The following is a 27,710-nucleotide window of genomic DNA, read 5'->3' as shown; positions in this document are numbered from 1 at the left end:
ATAATAGAAAATTAAAACCACAGATATCCCAATCAATTGTTACTTTTCAAGTCCCAAAGAAACAATTCATCTAAAAATTAAGGAAACATAGTATTATACATATTATTGAAAATGAAAAACCTACAAGAACCAAGAAGTTGTGACATAATGGCAATTTCTAGGAATGAACTCTACTAGATTGAAAGTTACTAAGAAATATTTACATAAAAAAAATCTCGTTTACGGTACCATACTTTTTCAATTCAAAACTTGAACATGTCCTGTTGTAGTTTTTATCAACAAATCTGTGAATTTAACGTACGACCGACCCATAATGTAGTTTCCCAAAATTATAGGATAATTCAATATTAAGTCCATGTATCTGTCTGTAATAGTCTTGGAATTCCAATTATTAAAGCATCTTCGCTTCTATCCTCAAACAATTAATCTTCTCAATAAACATTAAGTCGAATCAAATCAAATCAAATCAAATCAAATCGAGTCGACTTGAATTGAATTGAATGTAACACTTAAACGACTTGACGTTTTAACGTTATTTCATTGTTGAAATAATTCGGTTTTTCAGTTAAAATCGAAAAAATCGAAAAAATCGAATAGAATTTTGATTATTAGATAATTTTTTCTACTAAAATGACGTAGAGAAAAGAAATCAGCCATTAGAAAGCCAAATGGGATAGAATAAAAGGCATTAAAATAATAAAAAAAGCAGTAGAGAGCAATGGGATAATTGGGTTAATAGGATAAAGCAGTTGTAAACAGAGTACTGTTGGGTTATCCTTACTAACTATATTTTAATATTATGAGAATAAAAAGGAGATTAGAAGGGAGAGATACTTAAACGATTAGAACATATAGTTTGGCAATGAAGGAAGTGCCGTTCTGTTGTTTGACAATATTTGGAATTGTAAAAATGTATTGACAGTTATTTCTCAGTAACATAAACTTACTATTCCTAGTAAGTATGTTTATTAGACTTGCTTGTAATTAGTTTTCCCATTTTTATTGTTACTATCTCTTTGGAGAAGAGTATCACTTATACGAGCTCTTTTCTTGTACGGAAACATATTAGCTATTCATTCATATACGTATATATTATCTTTCTACTACATATTCAAGCAGAGAAGAACAACAAGCTGATTCTGTAAAGATTCTGTTGAAAAATATAAAAACTTACTGTGCGTTACTGATCACATGATTTATCCATACTTATAGTTACATAGGCAAAATTAATGTAGTGACGTCTTAAAGTTTCATCAGGGATTATCAGTACATAATATAAAACAAGCCCATTCATTGATTGACTAGAATACAATGGCATCAAGACAATTGAGGAAACAAGAAAATGAACGAACAGTTGGATTCTATTCGTTTAAAGACAAATGATTACCCTTTCTATTCTATTTCAATGCCAAGATTAAAAAATAACTAATTATTGTCTATTCAACAAAGGCTTAGTCAGTTTTTGAAATTTATGGGGGGCTCCATCACATCATTCTTTAAAACTGTTAATCAAAATTATTATGATGACAGTAATTGTGATTACAATAAATTGTCTATTTCCTCTATTTTAGTTATTAGAAAATATGTTCTATATTAAAATACTGATCTGTAGAATACATAAAGATTGATAGGATAGATTGATAGTTAGATAGACGGATGGTTCGATAGACAGATAATATAATTTTCGAAAATAAAATACGGAAAAATACATTCAAAGGATATAAGGGTAAATTTGACTTTATTCACAATATTAGAAAAAGAAAAGTCGGTAATCAAGAAAAAATATTGAACACGCATGGAATAATATTAATTAAATAGTGCTACCATTTAATTCTTGACTATCCAAAGAAAAATTCTTGAAGGTATAATTACCAAATAATCAAAGAAAAAAATATAAATAAATGCATAGTAGGAATACCTTGAATGTTTTTTTTACCTAATCCTGTTTCTCCCTCTTTATTATTTTTCTTTCTTTCCATCTCTCTTTCTATCTTTCTCTCTTTTTCTCTCTTTGATTGATTTATATTTGTGGATTATTATTTATTTAGTATTTTTCTTTCTCTTCTTAGAAAAAAAATTGTTGATTCTTAATGTCGTTAATGATCATGTGGATCTTCCTTTGGAGGTTCAGGATCAACAGTGATCATTGTATCGATTCTTAAGATTGCAATACAGGCCTCAAGGGCTGACTTCAAAGATTTAACTTTACTAATAGTAGGTTCTAATACACCAGTACTAACTTCATCCACTATCTTACCCTTTATCAGATCTAAACCATAGTTTCTGTAGTTCTTTCTCTTGGCATCTTCTGGCTTAGCTTGTTGGCTGGCGGCATGATATGATCTCAATTTAGCAATTAATTCACTTGAATCCTTGGCCGCGTTGACAGCTAAAGTCTTTGGAATAATTAATAAAGCTGAGGCAAATTCGGCAATAGCTAATTGTTCACGAGATCCAACAGTAGTAGCAAAATTATCTAAGTAAATGTTTAGTGCTGTTTCAACACAACCACCACCTGGAACGACATTACCACTTTCCAGGGTTCTCTTAACTACACATAATGAGTCATGTAAGGAACGTTCCATTTCATCTAATGAGTAATCATTTGGACCACGTAAAATAACAGATGAAGATGAATGTTTAGAAGTACCCTTGATTAGAATACATTCATCGTCCGAAAATTTGGCTTGAACAACTTCTTGGCATGTTCCCAGATAACTAGCTTCAAAGGTTTCGTCACCTTCTAAATTGGACATAGAGTTAACTAATGTAGCACCAGTAGCACGAGCAATTCTTCTTAAGTCTTCCTTCTTACATCTTCTAACAGCCATGATATTAGCTTCAACAAATTCTTTTAAGCATAAATCATCAATACCTTTAGTAGTTAAAACCACTTGGGCACCAGCGTTGATGATTTTTCTGACTCTTTCCAATACAATACCTGCTTCACGCTTACGAATTTCTTCTAATTGTTCTGGATCATCGATGTTAATTTGTACACCCATGGCCATACGGGCCTTTTGTAAATTTATATCCAAACATGCAATTTTTACGCTACCGGTAGCAATTCTCTTTGGCATAGCTTGAGATGCAACAGTACAATTCAATGCGTAACCTTGAACTAAAACAGATTCTTTAGATGACTTACCATGGGCCTTCAAAATGTTTACCGCTTTGACTGGATACTTAATTTCACCTTTAGAGTTTTGAGTCTTGACAGCCAAAATAGCATCAACTACTAAGTTACTGAAAAATTCAGAGTCTGCGCCAATAATCTTAGAAGACATACTTGTCTTTGCAATATTAACTAAAGTTTCCTTACCTAAGGAATCGACACTCATAGACAAAACTTCATTGATATAATGAATAGCTTCTCTCAATGCAACTCTGAAACCTGTGATAATAGTAGTTGGATGAATTTTATTCTTAACTAGTTCATTTGCCCTTTTCAATAGTTCAGAGGCAATTATGACTACAGAAGTTGTACCATCACCAATTTCACGATCTTGTTGTTGAGCCAATTCAACTAAAATTTTTCCTGCTGGATGTTGAACATCTAATAAAGACAAAATAGTAGCACCGTCATTGGTAACAGTGAAATCACCAATATCATCTACTAGCATCTTATCCAAACCAACTGGACCTAGAGATGATTTGACAACATTTGCCACAGCCATTGCAGCTAAGACATTTTGGTTACGGATGTCTTCACCACTGACTTTTTGACCACCCAAAAATAAAGTATCAGAACGTGAATTATTAAAAACTTGAGCCATTGATAATTGTTGGGTTGCTTGATCAGTTGTATCTATTTAAGATCAAAGTTCCTTCAAAATTTTCCAGTCTTAAATTATCGATTAACCTTTGCTTCATTGAAATATTTTTTATATTTTTTATTCCGTTGACATTAAAATACAGAATTAAAAGATCACATGATTAAAAACTATAAGCCAATATGTATAATCACGTTGTTGGACGGACAATTGATCATTTAGATAATAATTATCAATAATGGTTGTAACTTATAACCAAAATCTAAAATAAATATGTTATTAATTAAAATTGTATATTTTATTTAACAAAAAAATCTATAATTGGTTATATTCTACAGCTTAATCTATTATCCCAACTAAAACAGTACCTAAAAACAATATTTTAATGATTGTCTGGATCTTTTCTAATAAAATTATAAACTCCTAATATTTATAATGTCATTAACATAATTTCTATATATACTAAGATTCTTCTTCTGAGGATTCTTCTGAAGATTCTTCGTCGGCATTTTGTAACCATTCTACCCATTTGGCAGTTAAGCTTGTAACAGAACTATATTTAGTTTCCTGAGAAATAGTCTTCCACCATTCATAAATGTTTTCTTCTTCTAGAATGTCATTGTCATACAGAGAATTCAATGCTACAAATAAAATTAACTCAGGTTTTTCGAAGTCAATTTTTAGAACTTGATCCAGAATGATATTAATCAGATCAATAAAATCTTCGTCTTCAAAACATTGTCTTTTAAATAGCATACCCCATTGGTTGAATACTTTAGCAACAGCTTCCTTAGCACCTAATGTTTGAGTAAAGATAAAATGATTCACTCTTCTTAACATCGACATTATAGTAACAGTTCTAACTTCATGATAAGTTACGTTCATACTCATTCTTAAAGTATTCAATTCTAACATAGCAGTATCTAGATCATGATTATTTTCGATAGCTCTTTCGACAGTCGCAATACCTTCCTCTTCAAAGTCTTCATCATCTTCAAACTCAGTATCATCTTTGTCGGTATACATACTATTGGAGGACATTGTTCTCTTCTTCTTGGTCTTAGTAGTCGCAGAAGCAATAGAATCATCACTTAAATATAATTCCTCCATCTGGTTTACCAAAGAGTTAGCATTCTTTAAGTTTCCGGAGATGCTGTCCTCCTCATCATCAGAAACATCACTTTCATATACATAACCAACACCATTTTCACCTACAATATCAACAGCCAGAACATCACATTTGGTAGATTTATCAATAACTGATTCTGCTGCTTCACTATCACTATCTTCTGATAATCCTTGAGAGAACATATCGTTATTTCCTGATTTGATTGGAACGGATGATAACTTTGTCGACTCTGGTACAACCATGTTGTCATCGATTGTGACATTAAAGCCTATGACACAACCCTTATTAATTAAGACATTGGCTCCAACATTAACATCAGATGCAATAATGGAATGGTTTATAATAGAATTATTGCCAATGTTGGTATTGTCCCAAATATAACTGTTTCTAATTGATATATTTTCACCAATTTGACAATTTCTACCAATAACACAATTTTCGATGGAAGAGCCTTCACCAATTTTTGTTCCTGAACCAATAGCGGTACATTTACCTATTTTACATGATTGTGCTAAAACAACATCTTTTTCTTTATAAATATGAGATGATTCATATGAGTAAGTTTGATCTTCTAAAAAGTTTGCATCTAAAACAATTGGGTAGGCCCATCTTCCTAAGAAATCCTGAGACATGACATCATAAGCATGCCAACTTTCAGCTCTAACGGCATATTCATCGGTAATATAAGCATAGACACCCTTTCTCAACAAATCACTTGAGATAACACCCTTGACAAAATCAGATCTTAAAGATTGGTAATCAAAATTGTCTTGGAATAATGGAGGTACCTGTTGAGAACAGATATCAATTCTACAATCAATTAAATCATTTCTCAATGAGAATTCCTCAACATCTTCCAACAATTCAGGATCGATAGACAAGGCAGATTTTGATTTGGAATGAGCTAATGGGATATCTTCATAATAAATACATTTATTGTTGGATTTATCCAATATGAATGTAGCTGGTTGGATAGATCTTGTTTTGTAATAACCGGTAGCTTTACTTAAACACATAGTTAAAATGTGATCCTTATCATTTTGGTGAGCCTTCTTATGGAACTCTAACACTTTATCAAATTCAATGTTTGTAACTAAATCACCACTTATTAAAATAAAGTCTCCGGTAATAATCCCTCTATTGTCAATATCTCTCATTGCATCACCAATTGAACGTGACTCCGGCGACATAATTGTGGTGACTTTAAATGGAGACCAAGGTAAATTCCATTTTGAGTTTTCGATGTATTCGATAATTTGGTCAGCATGAGCTGAACAGACTAAATAAACTTCTTTAACAGCAGCCATCGCTAAAGATTCCAGAGTGTATTCAATCAATGGAATATTTGCCAAAGGTAATAAACATCTAGGCTTTGATGCAGTCAAAGGCATAAACCTAGTTTCAAAAGAATCAGTTAAAACGATAGCTTGCAAACGGTCGTCTTGTTCCATTTCATCTCTATTTGAATTATTGTTACCACCTTTCTTTGAAGGTTTTCCTTTTTTAGCTGCCATTCTCACTCAAATCTCTTGTAATAATAACCTTAAAAACAGAAAATAAAACTGGTATAACTATGCTTGAGATGATTAATCCTTTTAAAACTTTAATTACTGTTTGAGTATGAATAATTACGGCAATAGCATTTGTTCACCTTTTACAGCTTCATGTTCAAATATCTTTTAATGCATTACCGTAATCTCATCGCAAATAAATTTCACAACTATCGATATTAACGTTGATAATGATTTTTAAAAACTTACTTAACAAAAAAATGAGAAAGTGCTCGAGGTGGGGTTTGAACCCACGACGGTCGCGTTGCTTTTTCACTGTCTGTATTTAGCAGACTAGAGTACAGAATGCTTCGGTTAAACCGACTGCAACTATAAGCACGAAGCTCTAACCACTGAGCTACACGAGCATTTTCAATTGTGATTCTGTAGAAAACCCAATGACTACATATACAGGATATTAAGAATTTTTTAAGATTCTTTTAAGAGAGCTATCTCATTATTGTTGGATGCTAAATTACTGGAACTTTAGGCTGGATACTCTAGAGTAAATATTATGTCGTTATTTCTTGTTTTTTGTACAAGGTTGATGTATAGATTCCTCCCGTTTATGAAAGGAGAAAATGTCAAAATGGCAAGAGCTTTAAGTTTTGTTCAGATGTAAAAGTAATATCTGATTGATTCATTTTGGTGATTGATACAAGATGCTTTTAATATAATATTTATATTTATTTCTCCGTAGTGTCTTATAAATTGTAACTAAATAAATATATATTAATATTTGGAATAAACAATATTTTAGATGTGCCAAAATGTCATGCCATTTTATAGGTTTAGATCCAATCTCATAATCTCAGAATTATTAATTAATTATAATAAAAATAGTGATGCCTTTGCACTCCACTTCCTATGACATGATCATCAATTGCTCAGATGATCAAGTAGATCATCATTATCGAGCTATTGGAATCTATCATAATAATTGCTGTCAATACTATTGACAGACTATTTCTTCATATCATTAGTAATCATTGTTCATTAAAATGATTAGGGTTATAAATATAATCTTTCAGCTCATAAGAATGTTCTAGAACCATACAGATCTATAATCTATCTCTTAGGTCATATTGTTAATATTTGCATTTATGTCATTAGGGCAACAAATGTCATTTATCACGTGATATGAATAATCTGTAAACCTATATATGGAATTCATACATTTAGGTTACAACAAGCTTATGATGAGAGTAGATATGCGTTAAATAGGTACGTTTGACCTATTACTGAGGTCAGTGAGTGGTAACTCGCTCTTCCTCTTGTAATAGAGTAGTGTATATAACATAAATAGTTTTATATATCGGAACAGAAAATTTGTTCCTTTTATATATTAGAGAAATCGATACATTCACCTTGTACGAAAAATAGCAATAGTGACATAAACTTTATCCTCGAGTATCCAAGTTAAAGTCACAACAGAAAATTTTCAGTTCTAATACAAAACTATTTATGCTATACACACTGTTCTGTTACAAGAGGAGAGTGAGTTACCACCATCAGATTCTCTATAATAGGCCACTGCATCTATTTTCCGTACATTTACTCCTAGTAAAGCTTGACAAATCTATATTTCTTACTGGATTGTAGGATTGGTCTCAACTGTCATTGTCACTGGTTTACTAGATAACTGGATCATTTCTTTATTCTGATACATAGTTACTTAATATATGACGTTACATAAGGTTCTTTTATACTTCAAGATGCCTTGAAGAATTTTCACTTCGGACAGACACTCGTGAGACATGATAATATTGCTTTATAAGAAACGTCACATGGCCAAGGTCAGCATTTCTGGATTTGAGTTATTCCATAATATTAAGTCAGTTAGTTCAGTTTTTAAACAATTTGGTTAGCGTTGCTCTCGCTTACAGTCATTTGAAGCCTAATTAGCTCCTGGATTATTTCAGAAGTGAAGATGACGTGCCAACTTCTACAATTATGTATCCCGTGACTCCATAATAATAATATTCTAGTTCATTCTTCTATGAACAATTCAAAATTGAAGTTGTTATAAAAGAATAATCTAGATAGATAATCACCTTTATATCTGATAATGAAATATATAAGAATTTTACAGCATTATAGGAAATCGGAGATAAAAACAAAATTCCTGGTAAAATATGCTAAATTAATAAATTTAGCTTATATTGACGTTTTTGAATACCCAAATATTAAATTTTGGAAAACTTTAAACTAAAACTTAATTCTATTTAAAAGTCTTCATTTATGGCTATATATCACATTAAGAATATCTGAACAGAGCCATAGAATTAATGTCACTTAGAAAGGGACTGTATCTATAGTATGAATAAAATGAATGTCATTGTATGAGTTATGATGAGTCGAGTGAAATCAAGAATGACTGTAAATCGCAATTATAGCACACTAAATAAAAAATTACAAGCAGTATAATATATATTGTCCGTGTTGTTTTAATCTATAATTAGAAATTAGAAATAGAATCTGTTCTGACCTAGAAGGTTCCAGAATGTTCTTTATTTCCACTCACACGCGACTACTTTATACAATGTTCATGACATCATAGATATATCTATGAAGTTGGAACATAAATCAACTCATTAACATGGTATACAAATAGCTAATCATGTAATTACTAACAATTAGGTTATCTATTGTTTGCAAAACTGTAGCACATTCTAGAAAAAAAATAAAAAGAATATTATTGGCAAATTACCAATAGACTAAAATACTTGAGTGAGAGTGAAAGGAATTGTTAGAATTAATGATTAGTAATTATAAGATTGTGAGATCGAAGATTAAACGTATAAATACGGACACTAATCTCAAGATTAGGATCATTTGATTTCCAAGATTATCTTTAAATATTCATATTATTATTTATATTATATATAAAATCCTCACTGAGAAGTATAATTTAATAAATATGTCACCTATTAAGAATGATCAACAATTTCAACAACAACAATTAGAAACTGTCATGTTCGGTGGAGTGATCAGTTGGAATCATTTCAGTTGAAGTATATTTTTCCACTGTGACGGTGTCGCTCTAGATCGTGAAAACAATTCGTACAAAATAATAAAATCACGTTCTATCCTTTACGTGTATTATTTCGAGACTACTTCGAGGTTACTTCATACGAACCTTGAAGGTGAAGAAATATGTGTCACTACAAGAATGTTGTTACATGCTATTAACATTGATATTTAAAGAGATCATTGTATATTATTGTATATTATTTAGTATCTTACTTTGTACATAAAAGAATATAGAAATTTATTATTATTAACAAGTATATTTACTTTAACTTACAGATCTCCAACCTTAAGATCCTATAGAATAAACGCTTACCAGCCTTCATTCTAACGTATACCAAATTCAATATACAATTAAATAATAATTAAAGGCCAAATAATACATACGCACCATATATTCTGATTCTTGCAAAATTCTTGGTTTTATAAACCCTCATAGCTCAGTGGTAGTAACGCTGTACGGTTCCAGATGGAATCCAACACAAGGACTCTGAATTGCTTTGACAATCAATAAGATTCTCTGTGTTCGAATCTTGCAATGGGTATAATTAAAATTTACCAAATAGTTGAAATTTTAAAATAAAAGAATTTGCTACCTTATCATGATGAACGACATAATGCGTGAACAATCTCTGAATAAATTTCAAATGCGAAGTTTAAAGGATTAAAAAACCTATGTTGCCTTCCTTCTGACAGCAATCTCTTCTACTTTTTTAAATTTTTATCTTCAACTTAGTATAAATCAAACCCTATATCTTTAATAAGGACTTCTATTCATACTCAATTGTGTCTAGGCTGAATCTACACAATTGCTATTTACGATTAACATTATACAATTGATACATATAAATAGTAATGTCTTCTGAAGCAGATGTGTTCGTTGAACCAGACTACATAGAACCAGATACTTCATCAAAGAATAAGAAGGATAAGTCTTCTAGACCTGAAATCAATTATAGTAGTGGTGGTACTACTGCTATTCCTAGTGGATCCATTGATGCACCAATTGGGACCGATGGTGGTATTGTAGCAGATACTACACCACTGAACAGGGGTACTCTTGACGAGACAGTCATGGAGACTATAACAAGAGATCTAATGGATATAAACTCAAGATTGAAGCAAGTTGTATACCCACATTTTCCAACTGGAGATGTCCTTGGCGGTGGATCTGTTACTGAAGTTGATAATAATGATATCATTTCTAATAACAGTGATTTATGGGCACCATTAACATTCATCATATTATATTCTTTATTTGTATCACATGCCAAATCGTTATTTTCCACTTTATTCGTTTCATGCTGGGTTGTACTATTAGTTATGGCATTACATTTAAGATTGACCAAACCGTATCAAACAGGATCTTTAATTTCATATATTTCAATATCTGGATATTGTTTATTCCCTCAAGTTATTCAATCATTATTATTGCAAGTCATTTTACCATTATTTTTAAAATTAATATTAAAGAATAAACAAAATTGGCAAGTACGAATTTTGGGAATATTTAAACTAATTATCTTAGGATTATGCCTCTTATGGTCGGTTACCTCGATTTCATATGTAACTAAGTCAAAAGGATTTGTTCAAGTGTATCCATTAGCACTATGTCTATTTGGGCTAGCATGGGTCTCCGCAGTGTTATGAATAACCAAGTCGCAAAGTAAGAAAGAACTGGTTGAAATAAAAATAAAAGAAAATGAAATAACATTAAAAGTATGAAAACAAAAAGAAACCATAAAAATGAAATTTATTTAGAACATTTAATTAACCTCAGATATAATATCGTATATTTTAGTGCTTACTGTCCTGTTCAATCTAATTCTATGTTTGACATTACTAATGCCACCTCAATAAATAAATTTATAGTTACCGAATGTAATCTCCATGGTCATTCGACAATTGCCATTTTTTCAAATTTTTTGTACTGTGTGTCTTTCTTATCGTTAAAATATTTTTATTAAGCTTTTTATGATCCAAAGATAAAACAAGAAATTCAAAGACCATATTAATTACACAGCTAAACGTTTTAGCTCCTGGGTATTTTCAATTCCTAGTAGAAATGGACCAGGTCTACAGAATACTCTTCTAAACTATTCTCATCCCTGTGCCATTCCTAATTCGTATATATAGTCATTTCTTATTTCTCGCTACATTATTTTTTAAAAATGCTATCACCCCCCCAATAAGATTACGTCGCAATGACGAAGAGGGCCCCGTCGCCAACAACTATATACTTTTCCCCCCTTCCTTCCCTGCCCCCCCTACCGAATTTGGAAACAGCTAACAGATATTAATTAATACGAATCAAGATTCCCAAGGCACAAACAATAACTCTGATAACCGCTGAATGACTACACATGTAGCTCACAAAAATGCATTTTAACTGTAAAACATACCACTCCATATACAACATTACCACCTTTTTAGTATTTATCAGCTGACACTTGCCTATATTATATATATTATATCATTATACCTACTTTTACCACTATATGCATGCACTGATGCTGTTCGTTATTATGCTACCTTTACTGGCCGAAATACGTACACTAATTTTCCTTTTCTCATTATTACATATTAACCGTTAGTTATTCTTGTTTAAATCACAATTACATTCACATTTTCGATTAAAAAGAAACGCAAGGGAAAAATGCAAAAAGTAAAAAATAAATTAGTCCTTGGGATAAAGCGTAGATTCATATATCACTACTTACGCAGAAATATATTCGAGTATAGCTTTTTCCGAAATTTGAAATTTTTCTGTTCACAAAAGAAAAGCGGAACACAAAAACAGAAGAGACAAAAGGAAAGCTCGAAAAAAAAGAAAAGACTCAAAAAGTTTTTTTTTATTATTTTAACGATAGGACAAGATGGGATGAGATGGGATAGCACTTGTCAGTTCTGATATTGTTGAGAAACAGTTGTAGAAGTTGTTTCGAAATTAGTTTTATCATATATATGAATTGGTATTGTCAGAAATTTCAAGAAAAGAAAGAGCGATTTGTTGAAGAATTTAATTGAATTCGAAACCTTCGAACTGATTAAATAATAATTGATTCTTTTATATATTATAGTATGTTCAATGCTGTTGTCATTAGTACTACAATTATTGTAACTGTAATTGTTGGATATACATTTTTTGAATGTTTAATCATACTTGTTTTCTTGGTATCAGTATTTAATTTAATGGATTGTTCTATATATTGGGTTAATCTTTTATTCACTTGGTAACAATTTCTTATCCAACGCTGTTGACGCTTACCTATCCACATATATATATATATATATATCTATACAATATAGGGTATTGTAGGGTTAAAGTCTTCCCCAGCAGACAAGATACTATCTATTACAAACTAACATACGCGGATTTGTATTGTTACAATCTATTTATTGTCTGTTTGTAGGGGAGGAAATTCTATTTTTACTGATATTTAAAAGTTCTACAACTTCTACTATTTTGAACTGGTCTGAAAGCTCCAAGATAATACAAATCACTACAAATAACAACTAAATTGATTAGTTATCAACCATTTTTGTAACCCAACTAGCATACTATCATACATCTGTTTTTGCAATTATAGATTCATATAAATTAATTCACAATCATGCCATTACTACATCCTTCCTCAACACATTGTTATAGTTTAAAATTACCAGAATTACCAGCGCATGCAAGACATTTCGATGAAGTGGCGAAGAGAAGATTGACTTTAGATTGTCGTACTGGTGCTGCCTCTACGATAGCTAGATCAGATTTATTCGTTCATGGTGGTTTAACCATGGCATTGAATTTAGAGCGAGTGGATACTGTAAATTTACAACAAGAAATTATGATGTATTTTGCTAAAGAGAAAACTTGTGGGAAATTATTTAAAAATTTATCAGAATGGGTATCTCCTGAACTTTTTGCTTTAGATTTGATATCAAGGTCATGGACAAGAATAAAAACCGTGGTCGAAGGCAATAGTAATGATGATCTATATTCTACAAAATCATATACAAACGATCCAAGTTCGAAAGCAATAACTCCAAAATATCCACAGCTAAAATCAAGATTGTTTCATTCTATGTGTTATACAAATTCTTCATTATATATGTTTGGTGGACTAATTGTCTCTCCAGAAAGTGAATACGAACTAATAGCTACAAATTCATTATGGAAATTAGATTTAAAAACGAAAGTATGGTCATTAATAAGCGAAGATCCTCGTATTACAAGAAGATTTAACCACTCTGTCCATGTTAAGAATGAAAATGATGAAACTAGAGACACTAAAATTGTAATTGTTGGTGGTTTAAATAATATGGATGAACCAATTTCTACAATCGATATTTTTAATATTACAAAACACTGTTGGGAGTTTGAACTAAATCCAAATGTTAAAGATCATATGAAAACAAATATAGATGGTAACGATGTATCCTTAACCAATAATACAAGTTTTTCAATTTTAGTAGAAAATAATGAAGCAAATATCCCAGCTTTGGCATTTTATTATCCACAGAATATTTTTTCAGATAGTGCAAATAATCGTCTTGATCCATTCGATCCTGAAAATTCTCATAAAAGAATCAACAATACAGAAAATCAATTATCTCCCTATGTCGCACTGCCTTTATTACCTGATTCACATGGTATGAGAATGGATACAGCTTCAGTTCAAAACCAAGAACTTCTAAGAGTGCCGTTTAACTTATCACACCCAACTGGTGATTATTATGGTTATAATATCATTTGTGCAGGCTTTTACCCAGATTGCAAACCTTATAACTTCCATTGTTATGCTTACGATATACATACGGGGAAATGGACAAGGATTAATGCATACTGTAACCATAGGGGAATGGAAAATCACACACATAGATACTGGAAAGTATTCTTGTGGAAATCCCACCATCAGTCTATCTTTATGGGTACTAATGATCCCGAGGACAATTTACCTTCGGTTCAAAAATTCGACTCGCTCTTAATAATAAATTTGCCAATGATTAATCTCTATAGTAAACTTGGTTCAGGTAGTAGGTATTCAACCATGTCATTACCCGCTTCATCTCCAATTGGGTTAAACGCAAATGACTATTCATTACATTCTATCACCTCGGATAAATTGAATTCTTTTAGAAAGCCAAGTTATGCTTCAACAGCTACTTCACAATTCGAAAGCTATATACGATATATTGCACCTCCAGTGGAATTCAAAGCTATACCATCTGCATTCCAACCATATGCAAAGGTACTTGGTAAAGATGCTATGGAGATATTCGGCTCATCCTTATCGGACTTTGAATTTATTACTGATGATGGTGAATCTATTAGTGTGCCAATATATCTTTTAAGAAAAAGGTGGGGGCGTTATTTCGATATGCTATTATCCAAGAGTTATACCGAAGTGCTTGCTGAATATGAGAATGCTGGGACTCAATCTTCTATAATTAAGTATTCTCCCAAAAACTCACCTTATTATCCGAAAAATGACAGAAGAAATTCAGATGTTTCATTTACAGCGCCTTTAGATGATCCATCTAATAAAGGAAAATCGCCCATGACGCCAAGTTCTATGTTTCAAAAGAATTTGGATCTGAAACCAAGAAGATCTGTCAGTAGTATGGGCTCTGGAGAACATCCTTTATCCCATGTTGTTGGAGGGTCATTTATTTCAAATCTCTGTAATACTGATGATGACGTAGATGATCCTGTATCTTCAATTAGGTCATTGCTTAAAAAGAAACATTATGAAAATATTAATGTGAAGAGCCTTTCGAAACTTGAATTGTCATCCACTACAAGCTCAACAAGTGGACTGGTATTTAGGGTACCATTTGGCGAACAAAGCCAAGTTCCTAAAAGAAATCAGTCTATTCAATCCATACAATCTTTCCAATCAAACAATTCAAATCAATCTGCCCACTCTAGCCAATCTTCAGAAAAGGGTAATATATCAGCAAACATAAAAAGAAGATCATCATTGGCTGTATCTTCAAATATGGACTTACTTAAATCAAAAAAGCTAGATATACCACGGCGTTTGTCTCATCCAAATCCTTTATTTATATCACAAGACAATTCAGTGAATTTTAGGAATATCACAAATTCGCATAGTTCAAGAAATCCATCAATCGCCTCACAAGGAAGCTCTATATCATTTGTAAGTTCAAGTTCTGATAGAATGGGTAATAACATGCATGCAAGTATGGGAAATATAACGGACTCTCCTTCTTTGGGTGTTTTGAGTATCCCACTTCCACCACAGCTAGATGCTCCAAATATGGCATTACCTCATTTCCCTATCTATCCAAACACTTTTATATCTAGAAGAAATGATTCAATTGCTGATAATTATTTCTCAGCTGCAAGCAGTCCAGGCATTTCTACTAGTCCACCTAATTTTCATCGTTTAAGTTCTCCAGATATACCTTTCCCACTTGTGGATAGCATTCCAAAATCATTAGATAACCAGCTAATGCAAGATAAAAGTTTAAATCCTAACTTACAAGTTGATATTACAAGGCCACAGTTCAAGTCTGCATTCATGAAAGCAACCTATAGTAGATCTAGAGGTAGTAGTATTTCAAATCCTCAATTAGAAGCTAGATCACCTTCTATCACTCTGAGTATTGCAAGTACTGGAAGTGCTATATCAAATAACGTTCCAGAACTTGAACCATTATTGACGCCAAGAAGTCTTTATATGCCCTGGTCAAGTGCAACTGTTAGAGCATTAACAGAATTTTTTTATACTGGGCAAGACAATCCAAAATGGCCACTGATTCCCGTTGTCCTAAACTTATTTGTATTATCAAAATTTTATGAGATCCCTTTACTTAATAATATGATATCAGAATTGCTATATACAGTGGTTGATAGAAAGGAAGAAAGTTTATTCGATATGTGCAATATATTACTCCAAGTTATACGAACTTCGACATTAGAAAATAGCTCCAACGATTCTGAGAAAGCCAAAAATAATTTGGAGAATAATGAAAACTATAACGGTCTACTTAAACTGAAAGAAGCATTAGAAAACATTGATACTGGATTTTATGATATCGGACTTGTTAACAGGATGTCAAGTATATTTTCGTGTTCCACTAATGATAGCAGCGATGCTGACTGCAATAGAAGAAATTCAAGTATTGGCTCCTTTCCAAATGTAGCTCAACCTTTATTCAAAGGTGGTCCTAGGGATAGTTTTAACTCAATTGGATCGATTGTCCTTCCACCAAACATTCCTCCTCACGGACAAAGGTTGTCGAATTTTGGGTTAAATGGAAGTAAAGTTAAAAAGTCATCAATATTACAGAATGAAATTAATGATCATACGTTAGAGGAATCAGAAAATGACTTAAATCAAGAAAGCACAATTACAGATATTGAAGCTAGTATGAAAGAAGTAACTTTAGATGAAATATCTGAGATGAATAGTCATAGTAACTCTCAAGATAAAAAGACTTTTGATAAAAAGCCTGAAAATATTGAGAAGCTAGATCTTGAGGATGGAACAGAAAATAGCAGCGATAGTAGTAGCTCTTCTCTATCCGACTTAGATGTTTTCGATTCTGAATTAGGTGTTTTGTCTGCCTCTAAAATGAGCAAAAAGATTAGTGAAAGAGAAAATGAAGAATCCATCGACCCATTGCTAGGTTTGTGTCAAGTTCCATCATCTAATAGTCCCAGTAGGAATATCAATAATGATCATCAGAAGAATCTTTCGAACTCTGCATCAGTACTAAATATACCGAAGGATAATTGTTCTAAATATGATTCTCCTACAATCGAAGATTTGTTATCTCCTAATGCTTTACCTCCAGTTGATTACGTCATGAAATCCATTTATAGAACATCTGTTTTAACGAATGATATACAGTTAATGGCAAGATCATTAAATTGTGTGAATATATCTAGAAAACTAAAAAAGATTAGGAAAAACTTAAATGCTTCTAATTTAAATTTGCTGAACATCAAGAAAGATGAAGAAGGTTTAAAAAATCTCGGCTCTTTTTGGAGTAATAAAACTTTCCAACAAAGATCAAATAGTAGTCTGGGAAGCAATGTTGCCAATTCCTCAAAACCGAAATCCGTTTCACCTAGATCGTCAAATATTAATTTTAGTATGACGCCTAGTATACCAAATGGCGATGGAAGAGCTTCAAGCCTAAGTATCAAGCAAACTCAAGTACCAATCTCGCCAAGAACATCGGTTGCGGATATTTATAATGCTAACTCCACGGGAATCCCACTTAAGAAGTTTCCAACTAATCCCGTTAGTAATTTAAAAAGATACAATTATCAATCAAGTACAGTAACTACAACACCACCACAAGCACAATCGTCATCATCAAAGCAACAACAGCAATCTCTTTCAAATAATAAGACACATGTTGGAGTTATAGATGGTGATGTTCCAATATCAAAAGTCCAATCGGAACAATTACCACAATCATACTCTGCTGGAAAGGGTAAGGTTGACCATTTATCTACTGGCGGTGGTTCTTTTTCTTTTTTTGGTATAAAGAAGTGAACGACTAATAATTTTTGATACATCCTCCTACTACATAAACTTTATAAAATTATAAATTTATATATATATTTAACGAATATAGACATTGCGTTCTTTTTGCATAATTTACATAATTAGCTCTCACGAAATTAACTGTATCTAGCAACTGCTTCTTTACTCTTGACCTGTCTATTTCAAAATAATTGAATATAAGACAACTAAATACAAGGACAAGCTCAAACAAGAGTACAAAATATATGCATAAAATATCAATTTACTAATTGATTGACGTCAGAATTTCAGAGTAGCAAATCCGTGTCTCAACATCCAATGGAATTTAACCAGGAGATTAATTCTGCGGTAGTAAATCGGATCACAACTCTGCAACTGTGACAGGAAAAAAAACCTCAATATCAGGCAAGTACTTAAAGGATTTAATTTTCAATATATTGCAGTGATAAAATGCGTTTCCCTAATTAGTTAAAGAAGTGGTAAGCAAATTTGGTACTAATAACAAGTTGGAAGTCAAGACGTCAATAAAAATAGAGCAAAAAAAAAAATAGTGTTTGGATCAAATTCTTAGTTATTTTTCATCTATTTCGATAATATCTCTTAACTTAAAGTAAAGAAAAATGCTACTCACGTGACCTTTTATTTCCGTGGCTAGTTCCTTGTAAAATAAGGTAGCAGAAAAAATATATATCTCTTTCTGTTCAAATAAATATCATCAGTGCCTGTCGACGATACATTCTTCTCTCATCATGTGATATTCATTTTCTTTGTGTTACCTCTTCCTAATTTAGTCAATGTTGCTTTTCAATTAGTCTAGAATATAATATTAACAGGGTGTGGAAGCACAATTAGAATGGAAATTACTACAAAAAAATCTGATCTATCGCCGCACAATACTAATTGAATCAAGGGTTTCTATATTTCACATGCAGTAGTAGCAAGATTGTATTGTATTGTTTTTTTTCATTATAGAACTCTATATTTTAATTCTAAATCAAGGACACTGATATTAAAATTCATTTTCATTTTTACCATGTAGTGCTGCTATTTGAAGTGTAACAAGTATCTATTTCCATTAATAATCTTTTCTATTCAATTTTATTTCCACGGAATAATGATTGCGGATTAATTGAAACTTTTATCTAGATAAAATCCTATAAGTATACAGAAATTAGCTAAAAAGAAATTGAAAAAAGATAATAATGAAAGTGATTTTTCCGCGCGAAAATTTCCGTAATCATTCCACTTCTGCAGCAAAGTCTCCGCCTGAACCTAACACAAGAAAAATGGATTAACATTTTAAATTACACAAAACCGTTTAAATTAGACATTATAACATCCAAGGGCTCTGCCCCAATGGAAACCACGTATACAGCGATATTATATCTTGGCCGTCCCCAGATCTTCAAGACTTCGACACAGAAGTGGATTTTAAAGTCGTTTCTTTTTACTTGGATGTTTGCGAGATGTTTTTTTTTTTTTTAATCTGGATCAAACTAACAGATTGAAAAAAATAATTCCCAAATAAGAAACTTTACTCTTTCTTTAAGAGGTTGTCAAATGAGAAATGGGAAAATTAATAGTTAACCGTGTATGACGAATGGTTAGACATTTGTTACAGTCAGACTTTAGTTTGAGGTGCTCGTGAAGCTCTATATTAAATAAAGAAATAGTTTTACATGTGTTTCATTTCTATGTGTTTTTTTGCATCAGTTTTCCCATATCATTGATTTCACCGTGATACACAATAAAAGAGAACAATTCAATTATACCAAGATTCTAAGATTTCTTTAGGTTTTACTTCATTATAATATTACTTGATTTTCTACGAAACAAGTATACGTAATTCCTTGTTCAAGCTCTCTAGTTTCGGATTCGTATGTATCCCTTTCTCTTTTCCTAATCCTTTCCTCGGTTACAGACTTGTTTTAAAATTAAATTAACCGGGGGTAGAAGGGGCAGAGAGGGGCAGCCAAAAAAATAAAATTAAAATCCCACGGTTGCTAATAAATGTCAGGACATTTTGCTTTATATATTAACATTCAGTCCAATTCATTACCAAGTAAAATGGAAATCATTAGATCCAGCTTGCATCATACCTATCTCATGTACTTTCACTCATCTACTTCTACCACATATTATAATTACCAGAGTTTTCCACCGCCCCAATAATCAATTATATTTATACAAAAAAACATATATATTTGATATTGTTAGTGGTATACAACAACACATAGACCATCATTGTATAAACAACAATAACAACAAGATGTTGTACGCATTTGCTTCAGTACCTCTCTTCTCTTCTCTAAATCTTTCTTTTCTTGAAGTTGAGTACATTAGCAACCTTTTTTTATTATCATTCTTCTCTATTTTTCATACAAGGAACATCAAAGTGTAACTGCGGCCTGTAAAAATTAAGAAAAATAAAATCTCTTAGCTTGTAAAAGCCTCTCGGTAAACAGGAACTGGTATCATATCATATCATATCTGATAAAAATAAGCCACTACTTTACTGTGCTATTCTTCTTAAATCATTTTCTAAATAAAATTATATATAACTCTCTTTCTTACCCAAGCCAAAGTAACATTTAACCTCTCTTGAATATTTATCTAGCATAACAACAATTGAACATTATATATCTTATGCATCCATCCATTCATTCTTCGGAAACATGGATATAGCCGCAGTTGAGATGATTAACTATTTTAAGTTAGTACGTTTCTAACCAAACTAACCAACGTAGTGTAGATACTACATATCTTTCATATGCATATATTAACCTCTCTTGCTTCTTAACTACACAGTAATGAATCTTCTTCTGGCCTTATCCTATGGTAAAAAAAGGAAAATGAGAAAGTAAAAAAATCACGAACATAAAAATATCCACTCTTTTTGCCTTCTTAAATCTTCCCTCTTCATGTTAGTAATTAATAATTTCGCTAATGTGGTTAGTAGCCTTCATGTTCTATTTTCATTTTTTTTTTTTTTACCTGTAATTCCAGCTTAACTTAAGTTTGTTCTGCAGGGAGGAGAGATATTATTTGTACTTTTTCATTTTGATTTTACTTTGACTTTTAATAAAACAACCCATATAAAATTAATTTGTGTGGCATCTCTATATTTCATTCCATCCTGGCCCATCCCGTTCGGTAATATTTTAATTACATTTTTTGATTTCGACTAACCCAGTTCTTCTTGAGGCTTAGAATAATTTGTACTCTAATGATTCAATATTATTTTATTTTTTGAACATTTCGCTAATTATTAAGTATTTAGTATTCTTTTGCAATCTATCTAAACTCTGTATAAAGTAATACGTAATCGTCATCGTAATCGTAATCGTAATCGTAATCGTAATCTAGCTAGGCTCATAGAGTGAATTCTTTTATGAAATCTATGTCTGGCTTATATATGTGGGTTCAATATTCTTGGGAGTAAGTGATATCAATATATACTAAATATTGAACTTTAATTAGATAGATTCTTATGTTACGTATATATATAGGTATATATGTTGTTTGATATTAAAGAAAAATATTTAGTAGATCAAGACTATATCTGATTGAAGGACTTAGGGTATATTTATTCTAAAGATCAAGTTAAAAACAAAATTAAAAATCAATATTTAAGAAACAGCAAAGAACTAATCGTTTAAAATCCAAGTTTTCTAAACGGTTCTGATCTCATTAATATAAAATTGAAGGATTAGAATAACAATTGATTCTTAAAATAAGCATTCTATAATCTTTTCTGTTTTTTTATTTCATTTTTCTTTTTTTTGGTTTCTTAATAAAATAAGATTGGGATTAGCTGGTATTGCATATTCGGGAATATGGCGTTAACAAGAGTTGATTCAAAGGATACCTTGTTCAACTTTAATTTTTATAATCAAAATGAACAACAGTTTAATTTACAGCTTTTACCTAAGGAAATTGACTCACACAATGGCAATAGCCTAGGTACCACAAATATCTCCAATGACCTAACAGGTAATACATTGATGTCCACTCCAGAACCAGAACCAGAGGCAATTGACCCAAGAAGGCTATCTATATCTGGATATCATTTCGATAAGCCGCATTATTATGAATATGAATTCTTGAATAGAGATGGTGATGGTAGAATAAATGATTTATTTGAAACAGATATCTCATTGGACACTAGATTCAAACTAACAGAAGATGAAATTTCTTCAACTAGGAAAGTTATGAATTATTTTAAACTGAATATATTTAGTACTAATAGTAATTCACAAAGTATGTTCGATGAACAAGCAGTTTTCAAAAAGAGATACTTTTGGAATAGAAATAAGAAATCAAAGAATGATAGTGATGACATAAATAAACATATGTTAGATATTGATAATTTCGATAATGACATGCATGCATACGATTTTAATGACTTGGATGATGATATGAGTATAGATGCCAATTTACTCATAAGTCCAGCTCAATTGAATACAAATTTAGACAAAACAAGCGTAGAAAATGAATCATCAATAATATCGGATAACTCTGTATACTTGCATAATTATGAATATAATTCTTATGAATCAAATGATTTTTCGATATCGAGAGATTCGAAATTATCAAGTCCACCACAAACAGTATTATCCGATGATGACCAAATGGAGATTCATGATGAACTTAATAAAATCACAACTATGCCTAAAAGAATAGGTACTCTACCCAAGACAAGAGGCAGAAAACCTTCACCAATCTTAGATCCATTGAAATTATTTGCATGTGAACATTGTGATAGAAGATTTAAAAGACAAGAACATCTTAAAAGGCATGTTAGATCATTGCATATGGGTGAAAAACCATTTAGTTGTCACATTTGTGAGAAAAAATTCAGCAGAAGTGATAATTTGAACCAACACATCAAGACACATTCCAATTTCCATAAATAACGTGCAATACGTAATTGTAATATCAATTTTATACATTTATACTAATTGAACACTTATATATAATGATATAGTTAATGAGGCATTTATATTATATTACGCGGTGTTAAGGTGTAGATATCAACAAATTTTTTTGGATGGCTTAAAAAGAGGTAACTTTACCGAATTAAACCTTTAAATTTTCATTTTTTCAAAAGTTGAATACATAAGAAGAAAAAGAAAATTAGAAAATAAGATATTCCAAACTTCATTACTTATTGGGTAAATATTAAAATATATTAAGACTTCTTTAAGGATAATTCGTATTTTTTTTTTATGTTTCATGATTTTGGGAAAGTGGTAAAGTGTTGGAATTCCTATGAATTATAATATTGTATATTTGATGTTCATTTTATCAATCAAAAAGAGTAAAAACTATTTTGGGATTTAGTTAAATTTTCCTCTATCTTGACAAATCAAGTAAAATACATTGAATATCTCTTAAATACAATTTTCATCTATTTTATTATATAGAACCAGTTGATTTCAAACTATCTTGTGTAGTCGTATAATTAACTGGGGAGCAATGGGGGGCAAAGAGATGAGGAGATGTATGATTTCTTTCGATCAAGATATCCATCTCTATTTAAAAATCAAATAAATATTACGTTTAACAAACTACATTGTATAATAATGTTAGGTTTTTCTTAGGTTTCTCTTTCTCACTGTCTCTGGTTAATTATTCTAGTATATTTCATTATTATTTTTAGCTTATAGCAATAGTGGTATGGATAAAACGCAAACTCCTTAATTGGCTCACGTAACGTTTACAGTCCAAAACTCATATTAGAAAGTTGTATTAACCCATCATGTAATTTAAATGAGTTTTTTCCTTAATTGGGCCATTAGTTAGGCTTCGTTTCGTCAAACTCAACAATAGTAAATTTTGTCTGCACCACAAAATAACTCTTAAAAGTATTGAAACTAGAAGAAGCTCGTCATAATTGACAGGTTTCTCTACCTGAGTCCCCCTTGTTTCAGTATGAATATCGTAATGACAATTATTAAACAGTTGTGCAAAACCTATTGGAATCATCAAAAACGTTGATCTAGCAATGCGGGTAACAAGAATTAGGATTTCGAAGAATTAGTTTCCAGAATTCGAATGATCAATTGAATGAAACTGTTGAACTAAGAGAAGTTGTAAATTTAAATTTCAGATATTAATTTATAAGTAATGCAATTTCAAAAAAATTTTTATAATTAATTTGTTACAAGAAACAAATAATTGTTAGTGATTACACCAATATCTGGACTAGTAGTCACAGCAAGATTGGATTTTTTTTTATTAACCTATTATCTTACTGTGGTCTTTTCAATTATCTACTATAATATTTTAGATATTTGATAAGGATTAGTTATAGCTCAACATTTACCAAATACTGGTGTTAAGGTGAGAGATTGAATTAAGTCATTTCATTTGTCGAGTAAGGTTTAATCAAATCGATTGGTTAACTTTAACTATAGTTGAATTTTCTTAAAATTTTTGATCTTTTACTTGTGGTAGTATTTAGTGGAACTCTTTACGGTATGTATAATTAATTAATATTTTTAAGATGTGTTGATATATTAGCTTCAATAAAGAAGGGTTTATAGTATACATTTACTTCGATTTCTTTTGGATTAATTACTGGTTACTATAACTAAAAATTTTTTAAGATTTCAATGATTTCTTAAGACCTAATTGTTTCAGATTGTAACAAGTAATGATTTTTTTTGAAATGGTAGTCTTTACATTCAAGAATACTGAACTTAATGGTCAGTTGTTTTAATAATAATAGTAAGTTGGTGGATTCAGAAATAAATATTAATGGTTACTTTTCAAAGCCCAATCTTGTGTCTGCTACTATTGGGTAAGAAGATGGCCTATCGATGTTTGATCATAGGTCATGTGACCTGATCTCTGATTTTTTTGAGAAAATATTCACGAAATTTCCTAATTAAGGTACACTTCCTATTAAAGCAATTGCACCAAGAAAAGGAATTTATGAAATTAGTAAGAAAAAAAAGATGCCCTAATCCAATGTCCTAATTACTTGAATAAGCCTACTAGTATTAAGCTCTTCTATTTTTAATCTATTGCAAAATAATAAACTTCGATGATACTAACAAAATGTTGTTAAAAATGGTATATTTTTGGTTTAAACTTTTCACTTTAGCTATTTTATAATGCAAAATCATCAACCACAATTATCAGTAAATTCGGTTCAATCTATAATTGAACCAGTTACACCACCCTCTCTAGGGCAGATGAATAATAAGAAGAATCATCAAAGGACACAATCCCTGGATTTGTCAAACTTCAACCAGTTCATGGCATCTTCATCCAATTCATCAGCCTCCTCTCAACAGCATGCATCTCCAATGCTAATGATGAATGCATTTTCTCCTTCTTTGAATTCAGGTAATAATTTCACCAATTCTCATAATAATAATAAATTTTTTACTGCATCTAATCAAATTGCCAACCCGAACGTTGTCATGGGAACCAATGGTATTAATAATACCTCAAATATTGCATCTACTTCTTCGTCTTCGTCTTCAACAACTAACACACCAGGCAATACTGGATTGTCATTGATTAATGAATTCGATTTAGCATTTGATACAAACTATATAGCATCAAATTCAACTGCATCTTCTATTCATACTGCTTTTACTTCAACTACTTCTGGAAGTGAAAATACTAAGCAGAATGCTACCTCTTTAAAGTTACAATCCCCACTGCAAACTAATGAACAAATTACAATTAATGATGTCACTTCAAAACCATTAACTGAATTGGATTATTTAAGATTATCAACTGATCAATTTGGTTGTAGATTCTTACAAAAAAAGTTAGAAACTCCTTCAGATTCAAATCAAGTGAGAGATCTATTGTTTGAACAAATTAAACCATATTTCCTTGAATTGATCCTTGATCCATTTGGAAAATATCTAATCCCGAAAGTTTTGTGACTATTAACAACTGAACAAAAAACCGTTTTGATTCAATCAATTTTTGCAAATGTTTTCCAAATTCAAATAAACCAATATGGTACTCGTTCATTACAAAAAATTATTGGTACAGCTGAAAACGAAATTCAAACTGATTTGATTGTAGCTGGATTTTCTCAAAAATATACTTCTATTAATCAAGTTGTTACTTTAATTAATGATTTAAATGGTAATCATGTTATCCAAAGATGCATTTTTAAACTTCCTCCATCAAAATTGGAATTCATAATTGATGCCATAGTTCATGAAGATAATATTGTAACTATTTCAACTCATAAGCACGGTTGTTGTGTCTTACAGAAACTATTAAGCATGTGTACTTTACAACAAACATTCAAGATATCTGTAAAAATTATTCATTTCTTACCAAGTTTGATTAATGATCAATTTGGTAATTATATCATCCAATTTTTGTTGGATACTGATGAGTTAAGCTTCTACTTTTTACCTGAGGTTTTTAATAAACTTTCTGTAGAACTATATCAATTGTCATGTTTGAAATTCTCATCGAATGTTGTAGAAAAATTTATCAAAAAGCTATTCAAGATCATTACTACATCTATCAAGAGGGATGGACCAGTACCAACACAAGAAGAAGTTGTTCCAGTTGTGATGAATATCCTTTTGACTATAATTGACATATTTACAGCCAATTTGAATATTCTGATTAGAGACAATTTTGGTAACTACACATTACAAACCTTATTGGATATTTCAAATTATTCTATTTTACTAGAACACCCAAATAACAATAAGCAACATAAGACCTTACAAATACAAAGCTTTTGTCATGATTTTACATTCAAGATTGGGAATCTGGTTGTAATGACAAAAGAATTGTTACCAATGATCAAAACAACTTCGTATGCCAAGAAGATTAAGCTTAAGGTAAAATCTTATGCTGAATTCACTGGGGTACAAATGGCTGATCTTTCTCCAATAAAGAAAAATAGTAAGTCAACTACTAATTTCAATAAGAATACCAACAATAAATTCAATAGCAAGGGGAACGAACACGTCAAAAATCATATGAGACAGTCTTCTCTACCAAATAATGCATTTCACAAGAGAAATAGTATTTTCAATCCAAATGGAGGAAATAATCGTCAAGCAATGTCAAAGATATCTCCTTCAAACTTTCAATCACCTCAATTTATGTCAATAAATGAACAGGTAAGTAATGGTTACGGTGCTATATCTGGCCCAAACAGGTTGAATATGGTTCCAACATCAGTTTCTCAAACTAATTTGGCTGGCTTCGAAAATGCCAATGGTATTTCAATATCAAGTTCCAGCACATTTCTATGAATTATCAAGTAGCTGAAAACAGTTGATAATGAATCGCATGTAATGTTTCAAGCCTCAATGAATATAACACCTTTTCAATGTTCCCTATAAATGTCTAAAAGGGGCCTTCCAAAGTGGTTTCAACGATTCATTCAATACCGAAGGCAGGTCTTCTAAGACAAGTTTAAGTGACAGGTTTGCTCAAGGTTATCCGGGTCAATTAATTTAAATGCTAATAACAAAATTAACCTTTAAAAAGAACCATCGGCAAGGGATCCTCCATTCCTTTTTAATTATGTTACCAGGGCCTTTGTAGAAAATGTAGGAAATTTTAGATATATCCTAAAAATATTTCGGGGCCTAATATTTTGAGTGTTCTAATTTTTAAAAAGAATCTAGTGTTTGGAAAGAGTTTGCCGAAATAAGTGTAAAACCGTTTTGAATTCAAAAAAATCTTATGACACAAAGAACTC

The 27,710-nt window shown here is 31.1% G+C and overlaps 5 protein-coding genes, 1 non-coding gene and 1 further gene across 6 annotated transcripts, besides 2 other annotated features; 4 read left to right on the top strand and 3 right to left on the bottom strand.

Annotated features, from left to right (window-relative positions):
* Nucleotides 1–2,096: 2,096 nt before the first annotated feature.
* Nucleotides 2,097–3,776, bottom strand: TCP1 (chaperonin-containing T-complex alpha subunit TCP1; the record flags this gene model as incomplete). The annotated part of the gene is made up of 1 exon (XM_001645948.1): nt 2,097–3,776. One exon carries the CDS (start codon nt 3,774–3,776, stop codon nt 2,097–2,099), a length of 1,680 nt encoding a protein of 559 aa, XP_001645998.1.
* Nucleotides 3,777–4,235: 459 nt separating this feature from the next.
* GCD6 (translation initiation factor eIF2B catalytic subunit epsilon) lies at nt 4,236–6,416 on the bottom strand (the record flags this gene model as incomplete). The annotated part of the gene is made up of 1 exon (XM_001645947.1): nt 4,236–6,416. One exon carries the CDS (start codon nt 6,414–6,416, stop codon nt 4,236–4,238), a length of 2,181 nt encoding a protein of 726 aa, XP_001645997.1.
* A 266-nt stretch (nt 6,417–6,682) lies between these two features.
* On the bottom strand, nt 6,683–6,820 carry Kpol_1031trna3. The gene is made up of 2 exons: nt 6,783–6,820; nt 6,683–6,719 (listed from the first exon to the last, which is right to left on the bottom strand). It is a non-coding gene; the product is annotated as a tRNA-Ile (tRNA).
* A 3,517-nt stretch (nt 6,821–10,337) lies between these two features.
* Nucleotides 10,338–11,132, top strand: YIP4 (Yip4p; the record flags this gene model as incomplete). The annotated part of the gene is made up of 1 exon (XM_001645946.1): nt 10,338–11,132. One exon carries the CDS (start codon nt 10,338–10,340, stop codon nt 11,130–11,132), a length of 795 nt encoding a protein of 264 aa, XP_001645996.1.
* Nucleotides 11,133–13,096: 1,964 nt separating this feature from the next.
* Nucleotides 13,097–18,010, top strand: PMD1 (Pmd1p; the record flags this gene model as incomplete). The annotated part of the gene is made up of 1 exon (XM_001645945.1): nt 13,097–18,010. The coding sequence occupies one exon, from the start codon at nt 13,097–13,099 to the stop codon at nt 18,008–18,010; it is 4,914 nt and encodes a 1,637-aa protein (XP_001645995.1).
* A 3,827-nt stretch (nt 18,011–21,837) lies between these two features.
* Nucleotides 21,838–22,917, top strand: COM2 (Com2p; the record flags this gene model as incomplete). The annotated part of the gene is made up of 1 exon (XM_001645944.1): nt 21,838–22,917. The coding sequence occupies one exon, from the start codon at nt 21,838–21,840 to the stop codon at nt 22,915–22,917; it is 1,080 nt and encodes a 359-aa protein (XP_001645994.1).
* Nucleotides 22,918–25,122: 2,205 nt separating this feature from the next.
* Nucleotides 25,123–25,908: a sequence feature (similar to hypothetical protein; correction of possible frameshift sequencing error~similar to Saccharomyces cerevisiae MPT5 (YGL178W)).
* Nucleotides 25,123–27,258, top strand: Kpol_1031p41 (the record flags this gene model as incomplete).
* Nucleotides 25,912–27,258: a sequence feature (similar to hypothetical protein; correction of possible frameshift sequencing error~similar to Saccharomyces cerevisiae MPT5 (YGL178W)).
* Nucleotides 27,259–27,710: the final 452 nt, after the last annotated feature.

Source organism: Vanderwaltozyma polyspora, genomic scaffold, assembly GCF_000150035.1.
Source record: "Vanderwaltozyma polyspora DSM 70294 KpolScaffold1031 genomic scaffold, whole genome shotgun sequence".
Classification (NCBI taxonomy): domain Eukaryota; kingdom Fungi; phylum Ascomycota; class Saccharomycetes; order Saccharomycetales; family Saccharomycetaceae; genus Vanderwaltozyma; species Vanderwaltozyma polyspora.
This window is presented reverse-complemented; position numbering and strand designations above follow the sequence as displayed.